We start from the raw sequence: 21,380 nt of genomic DNA, 5'->3' as shown, positions 1-21,380 counted from the left end.
CTCTATTCCCCTCTTCAACCAACATGGGAGCTCACAATCCACCCGCGAGGGGGTCAGCGTCCTCGCGGCACTTAAAACACACTACTAGGGAGAGGTTTCCACAGGAATGCTCAATTTCTCTCTCCAATCGATGTGGGATCTTACAATCCACTCCCTCGAAGGCCAGCATCCTCACAGCACTGCTAACAAATATTGTATGTTTTTGTCTATTACATATCACACTGTCAACCTCATAGTTTTAAAACGTGTCTATTAAGGAGAGATTTCCACACCCTTATAAAAATGTTTCGCTCTCTCCAATCGACGTGGGATCTATCATCATGCAACATTGACAAAATTGAAGTTAGTTTCATGATACCACGTTCCAAAAAAAAGGTTTGAGATGTCCATAAACTCCAAAACCCGTCCCAGGATCCAGGACCCATTGACCCGTCCCATGATCCAGGACCCGTTGACCCGTCGGGCCCAAGAACGAGTTAAGAATTCAGTGAAATTCCACCACCAATACGACCAGAAGGATCAATCACGAACAAAATCAACACCCCCAATTACCTGCTCCCTCTAGCAAGGCCGGCATTGCAAAGCTCTCAAAACTTCCGCAGAAGTAGCCCAGGTCAGTCCACACAATCCCTCAATTTCGTTTTTTCCTTTTACCCTTTGTTTATTTTATGGCGATGATTCAAATGGGTTCATTGATACTTGATTTTGGTTCGCAATGGCTATAGAATCGTTAAAGATGAGGTTATTGAAAGTGGCAACGTGTAATTTGAATCAATGGGCTATGGATTTCGACTGTAATGTTAAGCACATCAAAGAGTCTATTGAGGAGGCTAAACGTGCTGGGGCTGTCATTAGACTTGGGCCTGAACTCGAGATTACTGGATATGGGTGTGAAGACCATTTCTTGGAGCTCGACACTGTCAATCATGCGTAAGTTTTCTGCTTGTTTTATCTCAATTGGTTTGTTCTATGCGAAAATATCCCCATTGGTTAATGCCATTTCTATGAGCGGTTGTAGTGAAAGGCCACAAACTTGAATGTAATGGTCTGATACTATACTCTAATGCTACAACCAAAATGTTTTGATACCCAATTGTTGTAACGGAAGCAGAAGTAAAATCAATCGCACTCACGCACCCACAAATAGAAATTAAACAAAGAGACACCAAGAATGATTATGGGTTTATAATAAAAAAAATACTCTCTCCATTGGTATGAGGCCTTTTGGGGAAGCCCAAAGCAAAGCCACGAGAGCTTATGCTCAAAGTGGACAATATCATACCATTGTGGAGAGTTGTGTTCGTCTAACATGGTATCAGAGCCATGCCCTAAACTTAGTCGTGCCAGTAGATTGGTAAATCCTCAAATGTCGAACAAAGGACTCCAAAAGGAGTCAAGCCTCCTCGAAGGCATAGTTAAAAATGACTAAGACTCCAAAGGAGTCGAGCCTTGATTAAGGGGAGGCGTACTTTGTTTGAGGGGAGGTGTTGGATGATGAAAATCCCGCATTGACTAATTTAGGGAATGATCATGGGTTTATAATCAAAGAATACTCTCTCCATTGATATGAGGCCTTTTGGGGAAGCCCAAAGTAAAGCCATGAGGCTTATGCTCAAAGTGGACAATATCATACCATTGTGGAGAGTCATGTTCGTCTAACAACTATATCCATGGGTGGTAGCCAATCACTATAACCAGAGTGTTTACAAAGTGTGAGGCTTATGCTCAAAGTGGACAATATCATACCATTGTGGAGAGTCATGTTCGTCTAACAACTATATCCATGGGTGGTAGCCAATCACTATAACCAGAGTGTTTACAAAGTGTATCTATCACGCTCTCACACTACAAAGTTCCTCCCAATTGCCTCGAGACAAATACAAAGTGACAATAACTCTACACCTCAAAACAAATGCTAGACAGGTCTTTAAATGGGCACAACAATACTAATTCTCATACATAACCAAAATAAATGAGAATATGAACCATCAAGATGAACTAAACGAGAGTTATGACAATACATCTTCATGACAACTTACAACATAAGCTTCATAGTTGTTCCGTAATAAAACCTATTGTTGCTGATACTTTCTTCTCGGTTCCTTCTTCCATAACCCAAGCTCGGAGAAGAAAGAGATAAGAAGGCCCTATGGAGAATGTGGTCAGAAATTCACAATAGAGTCCGACCACAACGACTAAATTGATTAGCTTCATGCATAAGGATACTAGATTGCTTATTTGATGGTTTCAAGCTTCTGGAGGTGCTCAAATTTCATGTTTTAGGATACTTTTGCAGATGGGAATGCTTGAAGGATATACTGTTGGGTCATTGGACTGATGGGATATTGTGCAGCTTTGGCATGCCTGTTATTAAAGACTCTGAGCGTTACAATTGTCAAGTGCTGTGCTATAATAGGAAAATTATTATGATACGCCCAAAGATGTGGCTTGCAAATGATGGTAATTACCGGGAGCTCCGGTGGTTCACAGCATGGAAGCTAAAGGATAAACTTGTGGATTTTCAGCTGCCTAGGGATATATCTGAGGCTCTGTCACAAACTTCTGTGCCTTTTGGCTATGGATATATTCAGTTCCTCGACACGTGAGTCCCGAAAATACTCGTTTTATTTATTGTTGTTCTTCTTGCAAGTCCAAAATTCATATGTACATGTAACTTTTAATTGTTAGAGCTGTTGCTGCTGAAGTTTGTGAAGAACTATTTACACCTATTCCTCCTCATGCTGAACTTGCTTTGAATGGGGTTGAAGTATTTATGAATGCTAGTGGAAGTCATCACCAACTAAGAAAACTCGACGTTCGTCTTCGTGCTTTTATAGGCGCCACGCATACTCGTGGTGGAGTTTACATGTATAGTAACCACCAGGGCTGTGATGGTGGCCGCCTTTACTACGGTATGCATTGACCGGTGAATTGCATTTTCTCTTATGGTACTCATAATACACACCGCTCCTCTCCCGCTTGCCTTTACTCATGAAAAAAAGGGTTCTAATCAGCAAGTATTGACGTCGTAGGAGAAGAAGTTTTGTTGAGCTTGAGGCTTTTTGACAATAACACAAAATATTTATCTCTAATGTGTGTGGGGCCATGTTGGATGTTCACATGCCTTTATGTGTAGCGTATTGTGTGTAATGTTTATTGTGCACATTGACATTTGTAGTTTGTAGAAGAAAACAAAAGGGTTTATTGAAGTTTATGTTTTGATGCAGATGGATGTTCTTGCGTTGTTGTAAACGGTGATCTGGTAGCTCAAGGCTCACAGTTTTCGTTGAAGGATGTCGAGGTTGTGGTTGCCCACGTAGATCTTGATGCGGTATGAAAGTACTTTCTACTTTCCTTGAGAATCTTCAAACAACATGAGGCATGGGATGATTTTCTTGATCTCTGTATGTGAGATCCCACATTGGTTGGAGAGGAGAACGAAACACCTTTTATAAGGGTGTGGAAACCTCTCCTTAGCAGACGCGTTTTGAAAACCCTGAGAAAACTCGAAAGGAAAAGTCCAAAGAGGACAATATTTGCTAGCGGTGGACTTGGGCCGTTACAAATGGTATTAGAACTAGACACCGGGCGATGTGTCAGCGAGGAGACTAAGCCTTGAAGGTGGGTGGACACGAGGCGGTGTGCCAGTAAGGACGCTGGGTCCAAAGGGGATGGATTGGAGGGTTCCACATCAATTGGAGAGAGGAACGAGTACCAACGAGGACGTTGGGCCCCGAAGAAGGGTGGATTGTGAGATCCCACCTTGGTTGGGGAGGAGAACGAAACACCTTTTATAAGGGTGGGAAATCTCTCTCCCTCTCTAGCAGACGCGTTTTAAAAACCTTGAGGGGAAACCTGAAAGGGAAAGCCCAAAGAGGACCATATCCGCTAGTGGTGGGCTTGGGCCGTTACACTGTATCTTGTAATGAACAAAACATCTGTAGAAATTTTCTTTTTTGCTTGCTTTCTTTTTGGCCGAACATTTGGTTTTAAGATGTTTTCGTGCTGACAGGTTGCTAGTCTTAGAGGATCTATCAGCAGCTTTCAAGAACAAGCAAGCTATAAAACTAAAGTTCCTTCTGTTGCTGCCTCATACAGTTTATGTCAATCATTCAACCTCAAAATTTCCCTTTCAAGTCCACTCGAGGTTCATTCAACATCATTTCAATAGCATTTTAGTTCATCATGTCAAAGACTGATCTTTCCTAAGTGCAATGTGATCGATAATTTGTAGATTAACTATCACTGTGCGGAAGAGGAAATAGCCTTTGGACCTGGTTGCTGGTTATGGGACTATTTAAGACGAAGTGGAGCTTCTGGATTTCTTCTTCCACTTTCTGGTGGAGCTGATAGCTCCTCTGTTGCAGCCATAGTTGGCTGCATGTGCCAGCTTGTCGTAAAAGGTTTGTTCTTATTAGCCACGGGCAGCCCAAACTCACCGCTCGCAGACATTGTCCTCTTTGAGCTTTCCCTTCTAGGCTTTCCCTCTACTACCATTCTCATTATTTTTTTCATCTCTATTTTACAATTTTTTTTTTCTATTGTGAGTTCCCACATGGGTTGGAGAGAAAAATGAAGCATTCCTTATAAAGGTGTGGAAACCTCTCTCTAGCATACACGTTTTAAAACCTTGAGGGGAAGTCCATAAGGAAAAGTCCAAAGAGGACAATATTTGCTAGCGGTGAGCTTGGCCTATTACGAATGGTATCAGAGCTAGACACCGAACGGTGTGTCAGCGAGGACGCTAGGCACCCAAGGGGGGTGGATTGTGAGATCCCACATGGGTTGGAGAGCAAAATGAAGCATTCTTTATAAGGGTGTGGAAACCTCTCCCTAGCAGACGTGTTTTAAAACTTTGAGGAAAAGCCCAAAGAGGACAATTCCTGCTAGCAGTGGGAGTGGGCTTAGGCTATTATAGTACGCGGTTTTGCTAATTCAAACACTTCCCACCAATCACTCACACTAGTATTCTCTTGGTTGTTTTTATGTATTGGCTTGCAGAAATTGCAAATGGAGACGAACAAGTGAAAGCTGATGCTGTACGGATCGGACATTATGCCGAAGGAGAGTTACCAACTGATAGCAGAGAATTTGCCAGACGAATATTTTATACTGTATTTATGGGTTCTGAAAATAGGTGAGCTGAATGCTTTAGTCCATGATTATGCGCACCTCAACTGGATCCCATGCTTTAGTCCATGAGTTCATCTTGATTTTTCGCCTGCATTTTAACATGAACATGAACTTGGAACTCGAAACCCAATTTGGGGCGCTGATGAGTTTATTGTAATCAGTAGGTCGTACGCTTGTTCTTTTAGTAGGGCTCGAAATCGGGTGTCATTCACTGACCATGCTTGCTCCTTGTAGCTCTGAAGCGACACGAACAAGAGCAAAGGTTCTAGCTGATGAGGTTGGTTCATGGCATCTTGATGTTTCCATAGATGGGATTGTTTCAGCACTTTTATCCCTGTTCCAAACTCTCACTGGAAAACGTCCACGGTATAAGGTGAGAACACTTTCTTTTTCTCCGTCAAGTTTTACTATATTCTGTACACAGAGCCAGACACCAGGCGATGTGCCAGCGAGAACGCCAGGGGTGGATTGTGAGATTCCACATCGATTGGAGAGAGGAACGAGTGCCAGTGAGTTTTCACTGGCCCCAAAAGGGGGTAGATTGTGGGATCCCACATCGGTTGGAGAGGGAAACTAAGCATTCTTTATAAGGGTGTGGAAACCTCTCCCTAGCAAACGCGTTTTAATAACCTTGAGGGCAAGCCCGAAAGGGAAGACCCGAAAGGACAATATCTGCTCGCGGTGAGCTTAGGCTGTTACAGGTGCTTTTCTGCAAAAATATATTTTCATGTAGAGATGGTTAGGTCGAAACTCTCCGTCCAAGCGACACTATATGATTTCGTGCCTATCTTTAAGATATTTTAACCGTTCCAATCACTAGCTATTAAGTCGTAACGTCATCTTCGTCTTGTTTTTCAGGTAGATGGGGGATCTAATATTGAGAATTTAGGTCTGCAAAATATTCAAGCTAGAATCAGGATGGTTCTGGCTTTTATGTTGGCATCACTCTTACCTTGGGTACACAGCAAACCCGGATTCTACCTTGTTCTTGGCAGCTCCAATGTCGATGAAGGACTGCGTGGTTACTTAACAAAGGTTCGATATTACTCGAGCCATTTCTTTTCCCTTCATGAATGTCAATAGATGTCTATTATCGAAGCTGCAATGTTTACTTTTTACGAGTTTCTCGTCTCATGTTTGGAACCACGACACAGTACGATTGCAGTTCAGCAGACATAAATCCAATTGGAAGCATCAGTAAACAGGATCTTCGAGCGTTTCTTAGATGGGCTGCTACCCATCTTCGTTACTCGTCGTTGGCAGATATCGAAGCAGCTCCGCCTACAGCCGAGTTAGAGCCAATACGTTCCAACTACAGCCAGGTTCTTCTCCTCCACAGTTCACATTTTCAGTACCTTTTATCCTAAAGTTAGATTTGATGTAATGTTTTTATGTTTCTTGTGAAACAGTTGGATGAAGTTGACATGGGAATGACATACGAGGAGCTCTCAGTCTACGGAAGGCTACGTAAAATATATCGATGTGGTCCCGTGTCGATGTTTAAGGTTCGTCTAATACTTTCCTTGTAATGACCCAAGCCCACTGCTAGCAGATATTGTCCTCTTTGGGCTTTCCCTTTCAGGCTTCCCCTTAAGGTTTTTAAAACGCGTTTGCTAAGAAGAGGTTTCATTCTCCTCCCCAACCGACATGGGATCTTAACATTCCTATGACTCTTCTTCCTCACTCGGACGGTCTCATAAACTTTAGTAATCTTTGTTCTTGTTTCATAGAACCTCTGCTACCGGTGGGGCGCTAAGTTAAGTCCATCCGAGGTGGCCGAAAAAGTGAAACATTTCTTCAAGTATTACTCGATCAATCGACACAAGATGACTGTACTAACGCCATCTTACCATGCCGAGGTAGGTATCAGGATGTTACAATGTATGCACGTATTGTTTTTATTGATCTTTAGAAGTTTGTCGAAATCTCGTTGCAGAGCTATTCTCCGGAGGACAATCGGTTCGATCTTCGTCAATTTTTGTACAACTCGAGATGGCCGTATCAGTTTGGGAAGATTGATGAACTTGTAAAAGAGTTGAATGGAGATAGTGTTGGTGTTAGAAGAGAATCAAGTGGTATGGGGGTTGTGGCAGCAGGCTCAGGGAATCCCAATGTTGGACTTTAGTTCATCTAATTTAATGTCTTTATTTATTTGTTTTGGGAATAATAAGGAATTGATATTTGTATATTCTTCTTCCAATTTGAATATAAAAATAAAAAGGTTTATTTCTATTTTTTATTTTTTAAATTATTTTTTTGGGTTTAGGGTTTTGGAAATTATAAGTTTTAATTTCGATCGAGATTAATTTTGAATTCCAAGAGTAGAGAGATCAACAGCAGAAAAGAAAATTAACTAATAAATATTTTTTATTCCACATTTTCTTTTTTTAAATTCAAATAAAATTAAAAAAAAAACGTTAATTTCTTTATTCTTTAATTTATAAATTTGAATTAATCATGATATAGAACAGACATGTTTTAAAACATACGTAACAAGCCAAATGCGAACCATATCTAATGCTAGAGTAGTGCGAGATTTCGAAAGAGTTTTGAAAGCAAAATTTGAGAAATTTTTTAAATTTGTGTTATATGGAAATGTAAACAAAATGCAACAATGACTTACTGGTAGGGAGAAGTTGACAACTACATATCCCCCATTTTGTTTTGGGGCATTTTTGCCTGTAAGACTTGATTCATATGAAATAGTAAGGCCTATCTAAGATGGGATTTGGAATAAGCCGGTGAAATAGTAAGGCTTATCTAAGATGGGATTTGGAATAAGCATGCAACCATAAGCAACACGACTAATAGCAAGGACACTGAGCCCCTAAAAATGTGGATAATAAGATCCCACATTAGTTGAAAAGGAAAACAAAACATTATTTACGTGAAAACCTCCTTAGAATAGAAGCGTTCTAAAATCTTAACGAAGGGAAAGATCGAGAAAGCTGAAAAGAGATAATTCTAAATAATTCAATTATAATGTCTAGAATTCAAATAATTGACCATTTAAAAAGGACTTTTAAGTCAACATTTTATTAACAACTGGAATTTCTAATGCATTTAAAGTTGTAGAAGGGTCAATCAACTGAAATGGATGAAAACTGAAGACAGGAACATGTTTGAATAAGAGTGAAAACAAAATCCAATCCAAAATGTTTGGAAGAGACCTCAGCCCCGCCATGGGAAAGCAAAAGCATCATTCGCAAAGCAAAAAACGTGCAAACGCTCTATCTAAAGAATTACAGTAAGTTTTCTTTTTTCGCATGATGGTCTAATACCACCATTCTATACTCCTCATTTCTCACCTTCCTGCAGCTCCTGCTTCCAAAAGACCAATCTCAATAAAAATTACTAACATTTTGTTCAGAGCTCATCATGAGACTCGTCATCTTCGGCCGATTCGCCACCAGGAGCACCACCGGATCTCTGGTAGACTGCAGTGATGATGGGGTTGCAGACGGCCTCGACCTCCTTCAGCTTCTCTTCATAGTCTTCCTTCTCGGCACTCTGGTTGTCGTCGAGCCACTCGAGTGCATCCTTAACAGCTGTCTCGATCTTCTCCTTCTCATCAGACTCAAGCTTCTCAGCAAGCTTGTCCTTGTCATTGATCTGGTTCTTCATGTTGTAGACATACGTTTCCAAGCTGTTGCGGGCGTCAATCCTCTCCTTCACCTTCTTGTCCTCCTCTGCAAACTCCTCAGCTTCACGAACCATCCGGTCGATCTCCTCCTGACTCAATCGACCCTTGTCGTTGGTAATGGTGATCTTCTCGGATTTACCAGTTCCCTTGTCTTCAGCCTTCACGTTTAGGATACCATTGGCATCAACCTCAAAGGTGACCTCAATTTGTGGGGTACCCCTGTTCAAGTTTAAAACACAAACATTGTTTAGTTTAAACACATCTACTGATGATGATACAGAATGAAGGGTCAGGGACAAAGAGGTGAATACCTTGGTGCTGGAGGAATGCCAGTTAGATCGAATTTGCCAAGGTTCCTGCAGTCTTTAGTGAGACTCCTCTCACCTTCGAAGACCTGAATGGAGACGGTGGTTTGCTGATCTTGGTAAGTGGTGAAAACCTGAGATTTCTTTGTTGGGATGACAGTGTTTCTGGGGATCAACTTGGTCATAACTCCACCAACAGTCTCGATTCCGAGGGTAAGGGGCGCAACGTCGAGAAGAAGGATATCTGTATCGAAACCAAAAAGATTCGTGAGAAATTGTTCAAGTCATTCATTATAAGCAAGAATTTGAGACTTTTACCCTTGGTTTCTTCACCACCCTCTCCACTCAAGATGCTTCCTTGAACAGCAGCACCATAAGCAACGGCCTCATCAGGGTTGACACCCTTGTTGGGTTCCTTGCCGTCGAAGTAATCTTTGAGGAGCTGTTGAACTTTGGGAATCCTGGTGCTACCACCAACAAGGACAATCTCGTCGATTTGGTTCTTCTGCAAACCTGCATCTTCCATGGCTTTCTTCACTGGTCCCATGGTCTTTCTGAACAAGTCATTGTTCAACTCCTCGAACCGAGCTCTGGTCAATGGCTCGGAGAAGTCAGTACCATCAAAGAGGGATTCAATCTCAACACGGACCTGGTGCTGGCTACTCAATGCCCTCTTGGCACGCTCAGCTTCCCTTCTAAGCTTTCCAAGAGCTCTGTTGTCCTTGCTGATGTCCTTTCCGTGCTTCTTCTTAATCAATTTGATGAAGTATTCCATGATTCTCTGGTCAAAGTCCTCACCTGAGAGAAAGTGCGTACACAATCAATTCAAGGCAAGTGATAATGTGACATAAGAAGCAATCGATTTCCATCCCATAAAATTCTTACCTCCCAAGTGAGTGTCACCGTTTGTGGCAAGAACCTCAAAAACACCATTGTCGATGGTCAAGATACTGACATCGAAAGTACCACCACCAAGATCAAACACAAGAATGTTCTTCTCGCCACCTTTCTTGTCCAAACCATACGCAATGGCAGCAGCAGTAGGCTCATTGATGATCCTAGCAACGTTGAGACCAGCGATAATACCGGCATCCTTGGTTGCTTGCCTTTGGGCATCATTGAAGTAAGCTACACAGAAAATAACCAAACTCAGTGATCAAGAAACTAATTAAGATGAAGAATGATAGGCATCATATTTCTTTACTCACCTGGAACAGTGACAACGGCGTCCTTGATTTTCTTGCCAAGGAATGCTTCGGCTGTTTCCTTCATCTTAGTGAGAATCATGGCACTGACCTCCTCAGGGCTGAAAACCTTGGTCTCACCATCCTTGATTTTCACTTGAATGTAAGGCTTTCCATCCTTGTTCACAATCTTATAAGGAACAAGCTTCATGTCTTTCTGAACCTCTTTATCATCAAACCTGGGGGAAAAAACCAAATTTTTTGTAAGAAATCTAGTGTAAATTAGATTCTCAATCAGTGAAAGTTATCTCGGGAGATGGATGCATACTTTCTACCAATAAGTCTCTTGACATCAAAAACTGTCCTTTCAGGGTTGACAGCTGCTTGATTCTTGGCAGCCTCACCGATCAATCTCTCAGTATCAGTGAAAGCTACCCAAGAAGGGGTGATACGGTTTCCTTGATCATTCGCTATAATTTCTACGTGTCCATTCTTGTACACTCCAACACAAGAGTAAGTTGTTCCCAAATCTATCCCAATGACAGTCCCCAATTTTGTTGCTTCCTCCTTCGCGATTGAAATTGCGAATAGGCCTCCTGCAATGCAGCTTCTGCCAGGTCAATACCAATAGACCCATGCATTCGTCCAAACAGATAAAACCAAATGCTTCTATTTTCATTCATTAAAAAAAAATATAATCAAAAGTCCAATGAATATCACCCGTACACTACACTCTAAGATTAAAAGAAAATGTTCGTAGGAATTCTAAAACATACAATTTAACGAAATCGTAACGGATGAAGCTATTAACAGGAGCTAATGCGAGACATTACTAAAAATGAATGATGCTTGCATATAATGAAACATCCGTACCAACATTAACTCGAATTGAACAAAATTTTCAGATACAGAACATCAACAATGACTAATCAACAACCTAAATTAAAAGAGATAGAAATGTATAAATTTTAATTCATAAAGATACAAAGCAAAAACTTTCCAACACGTTTTTAACACACAGAAGAATCCAAAGAATGTCACGTAGATCGCCTTGAATCTCAAAGCAATCACCAAAAAACAGTACGAAGATCAATGGAGCCACACTGCCCTATCTAAAATGGCCAAAATCAACGAATGCGAAGAAAACACTCCTCGATCTATGGCTACTACGAAACTAACAAACAGCCATTACAGTAAAACAAGAACAATCATGCTCAAGGTTCCCAGGCTACAATCTCCTAAAACAAAGCCACCAGAAAACCAAAAATTACATCACTCAGATCTAAACAACTTCCCTAAGCCAAATCAAACAAGAACAAGCCAGATCTAAACTATTGGAAGGGGAAAACATTACCGAAGAAAAGAATTGCCAACACGATCAGAGACCCTCGAGCTCTCCAGGAGCCAGCCATGGCGATAATCTCGTCGAAAAACAACCTCTGAAAGTCGCAAGTATTAAGAAGAAAAAGAAGGCTTTTGGGTTAGTTGTTGAGTTCAGAATTACTGGGAAGACTGAAAGCGCGAGGTATGGTTTTATAGGGTGAGATCAATGAAATTTTGCATTCTGCGTAGATGCATGTCATTTAAGATGACGTGGACCAATAAAATTCCTTGTGACGTGGCTTCAGCCAATAATATTGCGTCTAGTGTTGGGACGATCCTCGCCGTCGATTGGTTTCTTTTACGCGTGGCGAGATGTCATTGGCGCTGATACGTACATGATGACCCGTTCTCCGTCAATCTCTCTCTTTTTTATTTTTATTTTTTCCTTTTATTTTAATTTCCAATATTTGTGAAGAGGCTTCTACATACTTCCTGAAATTAAATTGTCATTGTTAAAATATAAATAAAAATTTGCAACGACAAATAATACTTTTAGAGAATTATATATAATAAATAATATATATATATATATATATATATATATATATATATGATATATGTCTGATGTAGACGTTCAAATTTTATTTGAATTATGATATTGATATATCAACGTCGATAGATTATGGATATCCTGAACATTGTACTTTGAATACATTTTGAACGAGTACTGGCATACTGTATATGAACTTTGAATGAGTATTAATAAACTACGGGATATATTTTGAAACGCTAATAATGTTGTATTATAAATCTATTTTAAATGATTGTTAATAATTTATCGATACACTAATGTTTGAAATTAAATTTTGAACAAGCGTCGTTAATGCTGATAGATACACTCGAAATGTATTTTAACGAGTAATGATATACTATTGACATTTAACTGTTTTACCTTAAATGAATTTTATATGAGCGTTTAAATATTATTGATGCATTAATATTATTGTTAGAGTTGCGTTGAAAACGAGTGAGATGAGAATGAACTATTCACCCAAAAGGGAAAGACGATGGCTTTTAAACTTTTAAACGATTCGAGTTGGAGTCAAAAGTAAAATTGAAAATCCAATCTTCATTCACATCCAATATAAATTCATTAAATTACTCAAAAATAATAATAATATATTTTATCTTTAAAGAAAAATTCGATTAATATATAGACTAGAAATGTTCATTCATCTTTCATCCTTCGTAACTTAGTATAACTCTAAAAGTTAAAAAAATTTAAGATAAAAGTTTAAAATTATTTTTTAAAATAAAAAAAAAAGTTTAAAAAATAATTTTGAGATTTTAAAATTTTTTAGGAGTGCTCTTTGTTATTTTGAATTTTGCTTGAAAGTTTGTATTTTTAAAATAAAATATTAATATTTTCTATCATATTTTTAAAATTTTAAGTTAATATTGGATATTTTTATTAATTTAGTATATTTTAAAATTCACTCTCTCGTTGTATTAATAATTTTTTTATTTTTCGAAGATCATTTCTGGCTGCACCAGTTTGGTATCAGAGCAACCGTATGAGCCAAAGTTTGCTGTCGACGAAGGAAGCTTGAAAACTCTTGTTAACTCTGATTACATGAGGAGGGAGTTTCGTGGGTCGTTTGCCAATAGCATATAACTGTTCATAAGGAACCCTCTAGAGAAGAAATCTTCACGATCAATCAACCATAAACTTCATTGTGACAGAGGTATGGAATAGAGAAGATGAAAAATTGCTCATATTTAATGAGAAATCGTTCCTATCTAATTGTGGGTATTTGATGAATCTTAACTTTTAAGCTCAAAATTACAATGTTCATTCGATTAATACTGAAGTCTTGCAATTTTCCCATTATATATGCTTTGATTTCAGATTCGAGAGCCGTAATGAGTGTTCGTTGGCACTGGATTTCTTCAACTACTCCATATTTATGTTATAATGTTTGTGTTGAACTGGGATTCTGAATTTCATATAGGGGTTTCATGTTTGGCGATTTATCTTGCGAGGATGCGCACCAGGTGTTCGATAAAATGCCTCAGTTAGCAGCTTGGTATCTTGGTTCTTCATGTGCTGTTTTGACTGTTTTTCTTCCAGCATTGACATGTTTATGGAGTCATTGAACCCAGTTTTACTTCAGGGATTTTAGTTTTGTTACGCGAGATTTCATCATTCATGTTGGTTGGAAAGAACTGAAGTGATTGAGGTGAACGGAAAATTTCAATTGTTTAGTCTGCTCGCAGAAATTTCTCCCGATGGGAAAGTATTTGGTATGAAGCTCGACCAGGGAATATCGAGCAAGAAGTTACAACAAGCTTTAGTCACTTATATTCAAGTTATGACGAGCTCGTCAAAGGAAATTCTAGAAGATGTTGGAGACCTTTCTTACATGTTGTGCAAAGTTGAGCTTCAAGATAGAGATAAATTCTCAACTTGGCACAACACGTAAAGATGGTCTCCAATGTCTTCTAGAATTTCCTTTGACGAGTTCACCATAGCTTGAATATAAGTGACTAAAGTTTGTTATAACTTCTTAGCTCTCGTCCTTGTAATTGGACCTTAAGGTATGAAAATTCCTTGGTCGTGTTCATATCACTGTTCATTTATAGTTTTGATGCTATTCTCTCAATGTTCTTTACAGGTATGCAAAAATGCAATTTGGGGGTATTCGAAGATTTTGCTGGATCAACATGAGGAGCTTTTCAGTTTCGCGAAGTGTAAATGCTTGCAGAGTCGATACATCCTTTGTTTCAGAGATTGGTAAGCATTCAATCTGATTATGTTATAGTTTATTTTTTCAGTGTTCATATTGGGAAATGTTTGATTTATTTCTTTATGATGTTAAGATCCGTCTGGAAACCTTCTCTGTTCCGCAATTGATCTTTACTTTCTTGTTGAATCAATCATTTCAATTGTAATTTTTCTTCTAACATGTGGAAGATTGTGATTTGTTCTTGACTGTTTCTGGACCTTTATTACTCATGGCAGGAGAATGTGTTCAGAGTTCTAAAAACTATTCAGCTCTCGCCTTTACTGATGATGAAATTGGCAAGGGAACGGAGAAAAGGAAACTGGCCATGAACCTGGCCTCGCTTGTCGAAGAATCTCTTGATGTTGATATGAAAACATCTAAGACTCGAATGGAACCCGAGAGATCCCTTGAAAAGGGAACGGAGAAAAGGAAACTGGCCATGAACCTGGCCTCGCTTGTCGAAGAATCTATTGATGTTGATATGAAAACATCTAAGACTCGAATGGAACTCGAGAGATCCCTTGGAAAGGGAATGGAGAAAAGTAAACTGGCCATGAACTTGGCCTCGCTTGTCGAAGAATCTCTCGATGTTGATACGAAAACATCGAAGACTCGAATGGAACTCAAGAGATCCCTTGAAATTCAGATTAAGAAGAGGGTGAAGGCACAATATGTGAACGGGAAGTTCTTGGACTTGATGGAGAAAGTGGTTGCCTGCCCGAAAACTCTTCAAAACGCATACAACTGTGTTAGAATTAACTCAAATGTTGACGTAACGTCGAATGATCATTTAATCTCATTCGAACCTATGGCTGAAGAGCTTCGTAATGGTAATTTTGATATCAATGCCAATACTTTCTCCATATCAAGTTCAAGAAAAGAAGTACTCATTTTACCAAAGCTAAAGTTGAAGGTTCTTCAGGAGGCCATTAGGATTGTTTTGGAGTGTGTTTTTAGGCCACATTTTTCCAAGATATCTCATGGCTGTCGAAGTGGAAGAGGACACTCAACAGCATTGAAGTACATCAAAAAAGAGATAAAAAATCCTGATTGGTGGTTCACAGTCAACTTAAGCAAAATGATGGATGAACTTATGATGGCTAAACTCATTACAGTAATGAAGGACAAGATAGAAGATCCCAATTTATTTGCTGTCATTAGAACTATATTTGATGCTGGAGCACTGAATTTGGAGTTCGGGGATTTCCCGAAAGGTCACGGTCTTCCACAAGAGGGCGTTCTGTCTCCTATATTAATGAACATCTATCTAAACCTCTTTGATCAAGAATTCTTTAGATTATCTATGAAATATGAAGCTATCAATGAATATAGTAATGCAGGTCAAGGTGGGTCACAATCAAAGCTGCGGAGCTGGTTTAGAAGACAATTGAAAGGAAATGATTCCGAATATCCAGGCGACGAGAAAGGTAACATAAGAGTATACTGTTGTCGCTGTATGGACGAAATCTTTTTGGCTATATCAGGTTCTAAAGATGTTGCTCTGAGGTTTAGATCTGAGATTTTAGATTTCTTACAGAATTCTTTGCATTTGGATGTTCATCATCAAGAGGAGATGGTACCGTGTCAGGCGACTCACGGAATTCGTTTTCTTGGTTGTTTGGTTAGAAGAAGTGAGCAGGAAAGTCCTGCTGTAAAAGCTGTTCATAAGATGAAAGAAAAGGTTGAGCTATTTGCTTTTCAAAAGCAGGAGGCTTGGAATGCTTGGACAGTGTGGTTGGGGAAGAAATGGCTCGCTCATGGCTTGAAGAAGGTTAAAGAGTCAGAGATTAAGCATTTAGCTGAACAGAGCCCTTCTTTGAATCAAATTTCGAGTTTTCGCAAAGCCGGGATGGAAACCGATCATTGGTACAAGGCTTTACTAAAAATTTGGATGCAAAATATAAACGCAAGAGCTGCAGAGAGTGAAGAAACAATCTTATCTAAGCATGTAGTGGAACCTTCTCTTCCTCAGGAACTTAGAGACTCCTTTTATGAGTTCCAACGGTGTGTGGAAGAATATGTTTCTTCTGAGACAGCTTCTACTATTGCTCTTTTACCAAATTATGATCCTTCTGTCAAACCGACTTTCGTAACTGAGATTATAGCACCGGTCAATTCCATCGGAAAACGACTACGGCGATATCGGCTACTCACAAATAAAGGGTATCCATGCCCCTCTCCTTTCCTCATCTTACAAGATGACACTCAAATTATTGACTGGTTTTTCGGAGTATCTCGTCGTTGGTTTAGATGGTACACCAATTGTTCTAACTTCAGTGAGTTGATCTTAATTTGTGATCAAGTTAGGCAATCTTGTATCCGCACGCTAGCAGCGAAGCATCGAATGCACGAAAGTGACATAGAAAAGAAGTTTGAGTCAGAACTGAGTAAGATTTACTCCACCCCTGATATAGAACAAGAAGAAGAGAAGAAATCATCAGATACCAATGGTTTAGACAATGATGAGGCATTGATGTATGGAATTTCATACAGTGGTTTGTGTTTGCTATCTCTTGCTAGAATGGTTAGCCAATCTCGTCCTTGTAATTGTTTTGTCATTGGGTGTTTGAGTCCTGCACCAAGTGTTTATACTCTTCATGTCATGGAGAGACAAAAGTTTCCGGGATGGAAGACTGGATTCTCAAGCTCCATCCACCCGAGCTTGAACAGACGACGATTCGGGTTATGCGAGAAACATTTAAAGGACTTGTATCTGGGTCACATTTCATTGCAATCTGTTGACTTTGGTGCATGGAATGTTAGGAACTACTAATCCCGCAATTGTATGATATTGTTCACTTTGAGCATAATCTCTGTGGCTTAGCTTTTAGTTTCTCCAAAAGGTCTCATACCAATGGCTAACGTGGGACTACTCTCAATAATTATCAACAATCCTCCCCTCGAACAAATTACACCACAGAGTCTCCCATGAGGTCTCTTTCTTTGAAGCTCTTGAATAATCTCCCCGTAATCGAGGCTCGACTCTGTCTCTGGAGCTTTCGAACAAAGTAAACCTTTTGTTCGACACTTGAATCACCTTCGAAACTCACAACTTCTTAAGAAAGTGAGTGGTTTTTGTTCTGTGCATGATCTCATTTAGCTTGTGCATGGGATAAATTTGCTGAGAGAAACGCCATGGCTGGAGCTTCATGGTGCCAGGTTTGAACAACATTCAATTGAATACGTGCTGTTTATATTGAAATCATGTTGGAAACCTTCTCAATTGCTCGAATGAAGAATATTAATTATGTTTGAGCTAACCTCTACTCTGTTGGTCGAAATGATTATTCGAAGACGAAGTGATGGCTAAATCATATTAAAATCATATGGCTAAATCTTGTGTTGTCATACTGGTTGAACATAGCTCAATAGATACATCTAAAGTCAATTTTGATAGTATGAAAATTATGTTTACTTTTATTCAATCAGGTTTATATATAAAATTGAAAATTTATATAACTTTTTTTTAACTCAATAATCGGAAGAGTAGGAAATCCAACCATTAACTTATGAAACTAATTGGTGTCTTACTCAATTTTCGTCTCCGTCTCCGTGATTTATTATTATTATTTTTGTAGAGGTAAGGGTGAAGATGATCCGTGTAAAGCTTGTGGGAATCGGGTTTTTACGATCTTTCTATATATTTTTGAAAAAAATATTTAATGGATAATTTTCAATTTAAGTATAATTTGTATTAAAAATGTAAAATATTCTACTAAATCCAATAATAGTTTATAAACTTATAATATAATGTTCTATGAATAATGAATTAAGATTACAGAATTTAAATATATACGCCTAAGCAAAAATCAAAATTCCGTTGTAGTCTAGTTGGTTAGGATACTCGGCTCTCACCCGAGAGACCCGGGTTCAAGTCCCGGCAACGGAAATTCTTTTTCATATTATTATGCTTTTCAAATGATTATGTTGGGCCACATAAAGCCCAAATTTAAAGCCCATTGGACCTACGATGACATTCTTAATTTTTATTTTTTAATCGATTATGTTGGGCCACATAAAGCCCAAAATTAAAGCCCATTGGACCTATCATAACATTTTTAATTTTTATTTCTTAATCGATTATATTGGGCCACGTAAAGCCCAAATTTAAAGCCCATTGGACCTATGATAACATTCTTAATTTTTATTTTTTATATCAGGAATTTTAAAGATTTCAATGAAATGATTTGATTGTAGTAATTTTCTTATAATTATTTTAATAATTGGTCTTTCCCATTTCAAATTAGTCTAAAACATGCATTTTCCCTCTGTTAAAACACATATATTTTGTATTATAACATACCCCATACAATTTCGACACGTAAATTATCTTTAAATTTAAAAAATAGTTAATTATTTTTTTAGTTCAACATGCAATCGTGCCATGATTTAAACTTTTAACATCTCTTTCCCCATTTGTTCATCACCATGTTTGGAAAGCTAGCATTTGATGCTTCTTTCGTCCTTCCAAAAATGATCTTGCTTGCTCGGTTTTTTTTCTTCTTAAAATTATGCGTTTTTGATATATTGGTAGTTGGTAACGTTTCTGAGGAAGTATTAATAACGAAATAATTGAAAGAATGATTTTTTTTAAAAAAATCGAAGCCTCAACCCTAGGTGGGATGAACAATTCAGTTATGGAACAGATAAGATAAAAAGCTTTAGTTTAATAAGAATATATTACATGAATCTGCTAATATTAATTGAAATTTTAGTTTAACAGATCGTATATAACTTTGGTCCTCAGTAACGTTAATGAATCTGTCAATATTAATTGAACTAATTCAACTCATTAAAACACATATCTTCAATCAAAACATTAAAGGTTTGAATATTCGAGACCCATATCGTTGACCTAAAAAACTAAACTTTTACACTGTTTGTGAGAGTAAATGTAAAGGTCTTGAGAGTTTAGAGGTAGAAATGTTATCGAGACATAGTGAATAGAGGACGTGGGTGGCTTTTTACGTTTATGTCCTCATCCTCCAATCCTTCTTTCTCACGAAATTCTCCAACTACCGAGATCTAATTTTCATGGGAAAAAGTAACATCGCTGCTAAAGATGATAAATTAAAAATAAAGTTGTCTTCAACCGAGTTTTAGTTTATTCTTAATGGGTTTGTAATTTTTTCGTATCATACTGGACCGAACATCGAGTTTGACCTAAAATTGACTAGAAAAAAAAAACCAAATCTTTACCATTACTATCCATGGAAATTTGAACTTTTGGGATGATTTGGTGAAATTGAAAGTACCATAAATTTGCACTTTGGTTATTAAAATAGAAAAAATTACAATTTCGTCTATCTAAATTTGTGTCTATTTGGTCCCTAAACTTTAAAAAATAAATAATATATGATATTAAAAATTATTAAAATTTTAAAATCTAATTTCTTTTGAATTTTAGTTTTAATTCAACTTCTAATGAATATAGTAAAAATCATATTCGAAATTTCGAATTGTTTAGGTCGATGACTCGAACAACTTAAATAGAGTTTACGACCAAACCCAACTTTTTATTTTCGAATTAGGTTGGGTTGGATTATCATATTGTTTTTTCTTAATTATTTTAAAATTTTCTTATTTATCCACGATACATGTTACACTAATAACTAAAATCTCATAAACCTTAAATATCAAACATTCACAAGTCACAACCTATTACTAACATTGGTTACAAACGTCAAATATTCATAACAATCTTAAAAGTAGGGTAGGTTGAACTGTAACTCTAGTTTCGAGTACCCGACCAAAAAAATATTAACCAGCAAATTGACTCGAACATTTTGTTATCCAATCCAAATTGAAGAGAAAAAAAAAAATTCCATCCCAACCCAACTTTTAAGGTTTGGGTTACCTAGTTTGAGTTGGTCGAATTCTCGAGTCATATGAATATTTCTAGTCAATGACACTCATTTAAATAATGAAAAAAAAAAGAAGCTCGATGACTAATAAGACGTGTTTTTTAAAATTAAAAATATATTTAAATTCATTAAATTTGAAGTTTGTCTTAATAAAAATTGAAATTAGATTAAGACAATTTTGTTAATTTGGGAAAATATTGTCAAACCCTTTGGTTGAACAATTGTGAACTTTCATGCATGTGAGTTGTAAGTCAACGATAAGACTGCCCATATGAACTTCAAGATTCCCTCCACCGACACAACAGTCAACGCTTTCTTTTTCCTTTTTCTTTTTTTTTTTAATAAAAAAAAACAATATATATTTTTCTTTCGAATAAAAACAAATATTGTTTTTAATTTAATTCATAATAAGAATTATCATTATCTTAGTTGGATAAATATTTGACCTTTTGTTTTTAAAATTTTAATTTATAATTTTTTTTTTTACCATTATCCACTTTTTTTCAATATTTTAAAAAATTAAGCAAAAACAAAAAGTAATTTTAGCTTTTTTTCTTCTTTCCTAATTTCACCTTTGTAATTTAATTTTTTTAATCCAAAATCTTGAAGAAAAAAATTACATAAAATGCAAATGTAAAAATAATAATAATAATAATATTATTATTATTCAATCAGCAGCAGTTTTCTGGTTTACCATATTTTTGTGGATGGACTCGATTATTTGAATTGTCAATTTTTTCAACATAAATGATTCTTATTAAACAATGAATCCAGATCAATTCAATCATGAACTTTTTCAGGTTGAACTAATTCATTTAATTTTCTTTTAATAAAAATACAACATAAAATATAAAGTTATTTATTTTTAGACATTAATTAAGATTTAAAACTCAATTTTAATATAAGTTCGAAAATTACTCTAAAAAGTTAAAAATTATTTTAAAAAATGGTTGAAAAATAAATAATTATAAAAATAAAGTCAACTCTATAAACAAGTCAAATTATAAATTTTTTATTTATTTAAATTCAATCCAAGCTGTCTTATTTCAATGCGTGAAATAATGCTGACTTCATAAATCTTTAATAATTCAACCTTTAATTAAAGTGGTTTATGCATATAAATGTCATTATTATTGCTAAAT

At 37.2% G+C, this 21,380-nt stretch overlaps 3 protein-coding genes and 1 non-coding gene across 11 annotated transcripts; 3 read left to right on the top strand and 1 right to left on the bottom strand.

Annotated features, from left to right (window-relative positions):
- Positions 1 to 467: 467 nt before the first annotated feature.
- Positions 468 to 7,318, top strand: LOC111435595 (glutamine-dependent NAD(+) synthetase-like). Its single transcript, XM_023073004.1, has 14 exons — positions 468 to 613; positions 726 to 930; positions 2,297 to 2,602; positions 2,689 to 2,912; positions 3,228 to 3,331; positions 4,013 to 4,147; positions 4,235 to 4,403; positions 5,002 to 5,137; positions 5,368 to 5,506; positions 5,992 to 6,168; positions 6,288 to 6,455; positions 6,543 to 6,638; positions 6,864 to 6,992; positions 7,070 to 7,318. The coding sequence occupies exons 2-14, from the start codon at positions 737 to 739 to the stop codon at positions 7,256 to 7,258; spliced, it is 2,166 nt and encodes a 721-aa protein (XP_022928772.1). The 5' UTR covers positions 468 to 613; positions 726 to 736; the 3' UTR covers positions 7,259 to 7,318.
- Positions 7,319 to 8,202: 884 nt separating this feature from the next.
- Positions 8,203 to 11,766, bottom strand: LOC111435693 (luminal-binding protein 5). The gene is made up of 7 exons (XM_023073165.1): positions 11,620 to 11,766; positions 10,594 to 10,861; positions 10,290 to 10,504; positions 9,967 to 10,209; positions 9,400 to 9,879; positions 9,088 to 9,325; positions 8,203 to 8,995 (listed from the first exon to the last, which is right to left on the bottom strand). The coding sequence occupies exons 1-7, from the start codon at positions 11,675 to 11,677 to the stop codon at positions 8,500 to 8,502; spliced, it is 1,998 nt and encodes a 665-aa protein (XP_022928933.1). The 5' UTR covers positions 11,678 to 11,766; the 3' UTR covers positions 8,203 to 8,499.
- A 1,365-nt stretch (positions 11,767 to 13,131) lies between these two features.
- On the top strand, positions 13,132 to 17,197 carry LOC111435824 (nuclear intron maturase 4, mitochondrial). Of its 8 annotated transcripts, none has more exons than XM_023073395.1 (5): positions 13,132 to 13,333; positions 13,601 to 13,675; positions 13,763 to 14,186; positions 14,264 to 14,382; positions 14,611 to 17,197. In XM_023073395.1, exons 4-5 carry the CDS (start codon positions 14,274 to 14,276, stop codon positions 17,145 to 17,147), a joined length of 2,646 nt encoding a protein of 881 aa, XP_022929163.1. In that variant the 5' UTR covers positions 13,132 to 13,333; positions 13,601 to 13,675; positions 13,763 to 14,186; positions 14,264 to 14,273; the 3' UTR covers positions 17,148 to 17,197. The 8 variants fall into 8 exon arrangements, with proteins under 8 accessions (XP_022929163.1, XP_022929162.1, XP_022929160.1 ...); XM_023073394.1 differs by having other exon boundaries at positions 13,498 to 13,675; positions 13,763 to 13,828; XM_023073392.1 differs by having other exon boundaries at positions 13,498 to 13,675.
- A 993-nt stretch (positions 17,198 to 18,190) lies between these two features.
- TRNAE-CUC lies at positions 18,191 to 18,263 on the top strand. The gene has a single exon. It is a non-coding gene; the product is annotated as a tRNA-Glu (tRNA).
- The last annotated feature ends 3,117 nt before the right edge of the window (positions 18,264 to 21,380 follow it).

This window comes from Cucurbita moschata, unplaced genomic scaffold (genome assembly GCF_002738365.1).
Source record: "Cucurbita moschata cultivar Rifu unplaced genomic scaffold, Cmos_1.0 Cmo_Scf00050, whole genome shotgun sequence".
In the NCBI taxonomy this organism is placed as follows: Eukaryota; Viridiplantae; Streptophyta; class Magnoliopsida; order Cucurbitales; family Cucurbitaceae; genus Cucurbita; species Cucurbita moschata.
Note: the sequence above shows the minus strand (reverse complement) of the source record. Positions and strands in the feature narration are given on the sequence as shown.